Here is a 6176-nt window from a genome sequence, read left to right on the forward strand (position 1 = left end):
AGCCTGCCGACTCTGCCCAACCTACACCCCCTCCCTTCCCCTCGACCCTCCCGGGAGCACCAAAGACAACGCCGCCGCTCTGTCTCGGGGTCTCCAGTCCGGATGGTTCCGGCCAGCACATCCTTCCTTCCGTCTCTTCCTCCTCTAGCACTGAACGTCGAAGGCCCTGCTCGCCCCGCCACTCGCCTTCATGAAGTCTCCCACCACCACCCTTGCCACCACAGATGGCCAGGCTTCTCTGACCTCCTCAAGGTGGACGCCAGCATTTCATTTACTCAGGCTTGCTTTTCGTCACCAAGAGATGTTACAAGGCCTCATAGGAAGTAAAACTGCCCTAGTGCCATTGCTGGATAAGTGTTGGACAACGCGCCAGAGTCGGTGGTTCAAACCCACCCGCAGCTCTGCAGAAGGCCAAAGCTGTCTGCTCCCATAAAGGTTTATAAACCGGGGAAACCTTACAAAGGGCTGCTGTGAGCTGGAATCGATTTGATGGCAGCAGGTTTCTTGTTTTGTGTTTAAGAGTAAATTATTTATCTCAAAAAAGAAACCCCTGCATGGGAAGGAGGTTATCCCAGAAAAACTTCCAACGCAATAGACCTGAATGGTTATTCTATTTTCCTTTAAGTTTCCATTTTATCCACCTCGCCAGGCATTGAGTTCTTTGAGGGAAAGGGTTGTGTTTTAGGCTCTTTGTCCTCTGCAGGCCTATCAAAGGGCAGCACGCGAGGGTGTGACACCATTGATAAAACTCATATCCTGGCGAAATAGCCACATGGCAGCCGAAAACCGTAGACCCTAGCTTGTCGTGCATTCTTTCCAAAAATTAGGGACTTTTTTAAAACGCTGCGGGACGCAGGAAAAATTGTTAAAAATCGGGACGTCTGGTCACCTTAGACAAGAGCCAACCCCCCCCCCCCCTCACTGCCTACAGAACGGAGGCCACGGTCCCGGCAGGAAGGCCAGGGCTGCCAGCTTTATCCACCTCACCTGCCCCACACTGCGCACTCTGCCTTCGGCTGGTCAGATGAGTTCCCCTTTAGACAGCCTCACCGTCCTCCAGAGCGACATCTCCACACACTGAAACCCTTGCTGTCCTTCGACGCCAACTGGAATGTCACCTTTGATGAAGGTCACCTCCCGCACCGGCCAAAGTAAAAGGGAGTCCCACCTTCTCGCTTGCCCGGGGAAGGGCAAAGGCATGTAGGGATAGCTCAGGAGGAGGCAAGACGCCTGCTTTTCCCACGAGTGCTGTTCTGATTTCCAGCTGTAACCACTCGAAAGCACAGCTGGTCAAACACCAACCCAGGCCCAGGCCAGGCTGCAGGGCGGCTGCCCTCTGACCAAGTGAACACACTCCAGGCGGCCGCACTCACAGGCTTGCGAGACTCAGCCGAGAGCCCTTCCGCCCAGAAGAGGAAGACAGACTTCTGGTCCGAAGTGACTGCTGAGCTGGTTGGCATTTCTTTCATGTGACACTGGACGCTGTAGCTCCAGGCGACAGAGCCAGAGTAGCCATCGACCACCATCATCTGCAGGACAGAAGACAGTGGGCACAGTCAGTCCTCGGGAAAGCAAGAGGCCCGGATCATGAACACGCACACCCCTCCAAACACAAACAGAACGAAACAAACACAGACACTGGAATAATACACGTGTTGACAGGCGGAACTTCTCAGATGTAAGCTAACTGGGTGCTCAGAAAGTAGTATAAGGCTAGGGACCAGGTCCAAATTTCTGCAGCTCTTGTTCTCTGGTAAGAGAAGTGAAAAAGTACAGAACTCTGGAGTGCGAAGGGGCCATGATGACTCATGAGCCCGCCTCCCCTATCTTCAACCTTCAACGGGTAAGCGAAAGGAGGCTCAGAGCCTTCGGTGCCACCTGGCAGAGAAAAACGTCTGAACGAGCAGAGAATGAAAAGCAGACCAGCAATTTCAAGATTCCCCCGGCAGTCTTGGCAGAGGCTGGAGTCTAGTGATACCACAGTACAAAATGACACGCTGTCACACACACGGGAGCCTTGGGGGCCTCATCGTTACGCACTGGGCTCCTATCCACAAGGTTAGCAGTTAGAAACCACCAGTCACTCCGCGGGAGAAAGATGAGACCCTCGACTCCCGTAAAGAAACCCACAGGGGCAGTTCTACCCTGCCCCATAGGGCCACTATGAGTCAGCACCGACTGGACGGCAGCGGCTCTGGTTTTGGTTACCCAGATTATTTCATTCAGCTGTCACCACAGCCGTCTGAAGGTGAGCGATATTGTTATCCCTCTGTGATCGATGCAGAAGTGGCGAGATTACGTCATTTGACCAAGATTACAGGCTGGTTCTGAAAGGCTCAGCCTGCCGACTCTGCCCAACCTACACCCCCTCCCTTCCCCTCGACCCTCCCGGGAGCACCAAAGACAACGCCGCCGCTCTGTCTCGGGGTCTCCAGTCCGGATGGTTCCGGCCAGCACATCCTTCCTTCCGTCTCTTCCTCCTCTAGCACTGAACGTCGAAGGCCCTGCTCGCCCCGCCACTCGCCTTCATGAAGTCTCCCACCACCACCCTTGCCACCACAGATGGCCAGGCTTCTCTGACCTCCTCAAGGTGGACGCCAGCATTTCATTTACTCAGGCTTGCTTTTCGTCACCAAGAGATGTTACAAGGCCTCATAGGAAGTAAAACTGCCCTAGTGCCATTGCTGGATAAGTGTTGGACAACGCGCCAGAGTCGGTGGTTCAAACCCACCCGCAGCTCTGCAGAAGGCCAAAGCTGTCTGCTCCCATAAAGGTTTATAAACCGGGGAAACCTTACAAAGGGCTGCTGTGAGCTGGAATCGATTTGATGGCAGCAGGTTTCTTGTTTTGTGTTTAAGAGTAAATTATTTATCTCAAAAAAGAAACCCCTGCATGGGAAGGAGGTTATCCCAGAAAAACTTCCAACGCAATAGACCTGAATGGTTATTCTATTTTCCTTTAAGTTTCCATTTTATCCACCTCGCCAGGCATTGAGTTCTTTGAGGGAAAGGGTTGTGTTTTAGGCTCTTTGTCCTCTGCAGGCCTATCAAAGGGCAGCACGCGAGGGTGTCCTGCAGGCCTGGGCTGCTGGACTCGAGTGCCCAGGGGTTACCTTCTTCATGCCGACTCCGCCCTGGGTCTGCAGAAGGAAGTCCACGGTCTGGTCATCAGTGAAATACCCAGGGGTCGGCTGGCTGCAAAGGAGGCAGAATGCGACATCAACAGTGAGCAGGGAAGCGGGCACACAAGGACCTCTCACCCTCCTTTCTCTGGCCCCCGCCCGATACCAGACAAGCGTTCACAGGCATTCTGGAAGCACAGGCAGTGGCTCAAACAGCAGATGTGCCAACCTGTGCAGGCCTGGAAGGCTCAGTGTCCAGTAAGGTGTAAGATCTTGCCCCCGAAGTAAGACGAGGCCTTGTCTCGTGGTGATCAGGAGGTCGCTGCAGTTGGCGTCCGGGGCCTTCACCATCTGGAGGAGCTCCACACCATCGCTGAAGCAAGCAGGGCCCAGCAGTTAGTCTCTGACTGGGGTGGGACCCGGAACTACTTGTCCCCACAGTGTGCATGTTTGTCTGCATTCCCACACGGGCTTCCCAGTGTTGTCTATCAAGAGCGGGGGATGCTGTCCTCCAACTGAATCTCGTTCTCCGGACCCTTAGAAGCCAAGCATCCCTAGCTCATTCCAGGCACGTTCAAAAGGAACTCTGGAGAGGTGCTAAGGTGCCCTCCCTCTCCCGCAGGATACTCAGAGAGGCAGCGGAGCCAGGGGCAGGTGGAGGTTAAGCCACGACCACCACACAGCGGGCCTGAAATCGTCGGCTAGTTTGGACAGCTGCTTGCAGTTACACTCATCAGAGAATCTGTACAAAAGGACCGCTCTGCTCGGTATCTGTCAAATCCACAGCGACATGATCCTGCTAAAAAACCAGAGGAATGAATGGTCTGAAATTTCTGATAGGAAAGGACAGAAAATGATGGTGTAGACCTGGATTTCCATTGGTAAAACCGACCGTGTTTAAGAAGCTACACGGTTTGAGTTAAGGAACAGGTAAGGAAGACAAATAAGGTTCCACGGCTGCTGCCTTTGGTTCGGCCACAATGATGCTGTAATAAGAGAAAATGTACCCATAACGGAGGGAAGCCATGAGGGCAGACACCTCAGCATGGCTTTACCAAGAGCGACTTTACAGAAACCTCTCTGACTCCCAGTCATCTTCTCCCCACACCGACTGGGAAATTCTACAAAGTGATCTCACAGCGTGGTGACCAAGAAAGAACTTCTCCCTTCCGTTACCCAGATTGCGAGATGGTATATTAAGACCTGCACACCTCTGCCCCCATATTAACCAGCCCAACCAAGCCAAGAGAGCCCCTGGCACAGGCATAGGCGCCTGCCCTACCCGTAGACGTCAATGAGCTCCGACAGGTTGATGGATCTCCGCTTCTCCCATTCGGGCTCCTCCAGCTGCAGGGAAGGTGGTGGGCTGTCTCGGTTTTGGGCCTGAATGAAAATGTCCCGCAGGGCGACAGCTTGGATATTACCTAGCACCACAAAAAAGCCCAGGCTGAGAAGGCAGCTTTCAGACACCAACCTCCGCCTGAGGCTCTGAGCGAGACACAGAGCTTGAGGAGATGACCTGATGGAGCCCCCCGGCCATGGAGTGGGTGGGAGCTGGGGAGACAGGCGCTGGACAGGGGCCTGCTCCTTGGGGAAGGCATGGAGGGCTGCCTCCACCTGCATCAGGTGGCAAGAATGAGAGGAGGACGTGACGAAAGGATGGTGTGAGCAGTTTCTGAGCTTCCATCCTGTCTCCCTCTGACCCAGCGGTGACAATGGGCAATAGGGACAAGGACCAGCCTTGCTTCTTACCAAAGCCAAACAGGATGTAGACCGCCCCGTTCGTGGTGATGTAGAGCTGTGGCCCAATCAGATTCCCCACACCCACGATGTTATACTTCACAGCTCGGCCCACCGGACTCCCTGTCCGGCCAGATACCAGCAGAAAGCACAGATCGGGCTAAGGAAATGAAAAGGGATGGGGTTAACAGAAACGCTGCAGTTTCTTGATCAAATAGCAACTCCAGACAGTTCTGCCAAGGGCTAATAAACACTTCCCAAAGTGGGAGTGACACGAAGCCAAAGCGGCCTCTCTCTCTCTGTCTAGAAGTAAGAAGGCAAGCAAATGCCCTATGGCTGGGGACCGGCAAAGGGCAGCTTTATGGGGACTCAGCCACTTTCTCTGAAGCACCACTGACTCCGACTGAACAGGGTCCGGGGGCACAAATTCTCATGCAAGGCTAAACAGGGATGGCTGGTTCCCTGCCCTACACTCCGATACCCAGAAATGTCCAGTCACGTTTGGTACCAAGTAGAATCGATCCGGACAGTGCTCTCCCACCATAGCATTAGAGGCCTGGCCTAGCCATGACCAAGCTTCTGTCCAGCAAACAAAAACACAACAAACTAACTGCCATTAGGTTGAGTCCGACTCACACTGACCCTCCAGGGCCGAGGAGACCTGCTCCTATGGGTTTCTGAGATTGTAGCTGTTTACAGGAGAAAGCCTCATCTTTCTCCAGCAGAGCAGCTGGTGGTTTCACACTGCTGACACTGCAGTTAGTAGTCCAACTAAGAACCTACTATGCCACAATACATTGGTAAACTTTTTCTGTGAGAGGCGAGATGCAAGCGTTTTAGGCTCTGCAAGTCACCGCCCCTCCGCCACTGAACCCACTGCCGATACGTGCATGAGCGGGCGTGGCTGGGTCCCAATAAAACTTTAATGACAGAGCTGGGCAGTGGGCTGGATTGGGCCTGCAGGTCAGTTATATGATCCTTGCTCTGTCAGATTTTCTTTCAGAGACAGAATCCCTTAAAAAAAACAACAAACCGGTTGCAGATGACGGGGGAGGAGGAGAGACTGGAGCACATCCTGGCCCACCAGGCCTTGAGGATGATGACCCCAAATAGAACAGCCAGACACAGAGAGGACCACATGGCCAGCCCCACTATGAGACATGATGCCCCTCACTGACCCATGGCCCTGCGGTGGACAACACCAGAGACACAGTGTGGGAATTGCACCCGATCTGATCCCACCACATTGAAGCAAAGCACTGGGGGAGTGCAGCGGAACAGCAAGGGAATGGAGCAGCAAGGTCCCCAGGGAATG

At 53.8% G+C, this 6176-nt stretch overlaps 1 protein-coding gene across 1 annotated transcript in view; it reads right to left on the bottom strand.

Moving 5' to 3' along the window:
- Window positions 1-6176, bottom strand: part of FAM234B (family with sequence similarity 234 member B) — a 39928-nt gene that overhangs the window by 6200 nt on the left and 27552 nt on the right. The window contains exons 6-10 of the mRNA XM_045293261.1: window positions 4874-5021; window positions 4404-4545; window positions 3351-3494; window positions 3113-3194; window positions 1374-1529 (exon numbers count right to left, since the gene is read on the bottom strand). Coding sequence (XP_045149196.1) covers window positions 1374-1529; window positions 3113-3194; window positions 3351-3494; window positions 4404-4545; window positions 4874-5021 — 672 coding nt within the window. The remainder of the gene's footprint in view (window positions 1-1373; window positions 1530-3112; window positions 3195-3350; window positions 3495-4403; window positions 4546-4873; window positions 5022-6176) is intronic.

The sequence above is a fragment of the Echinops telfairi genome, unplaced genomic scaffold, assembly GCF_000313985.2.
Source record: "Echinops telfairi isolate 266 unplaced genomic scaffold, ASM31398v2 ScPeMD7_1957;HRSCAF=2489, whole genome shotgun sequence".
Lineage (NCBI taxonomy): Eukaryota > Metazoa > Chordata > Mammalia > Afrosoricida > Tenrecidae > Echinops > Echinops telfairi.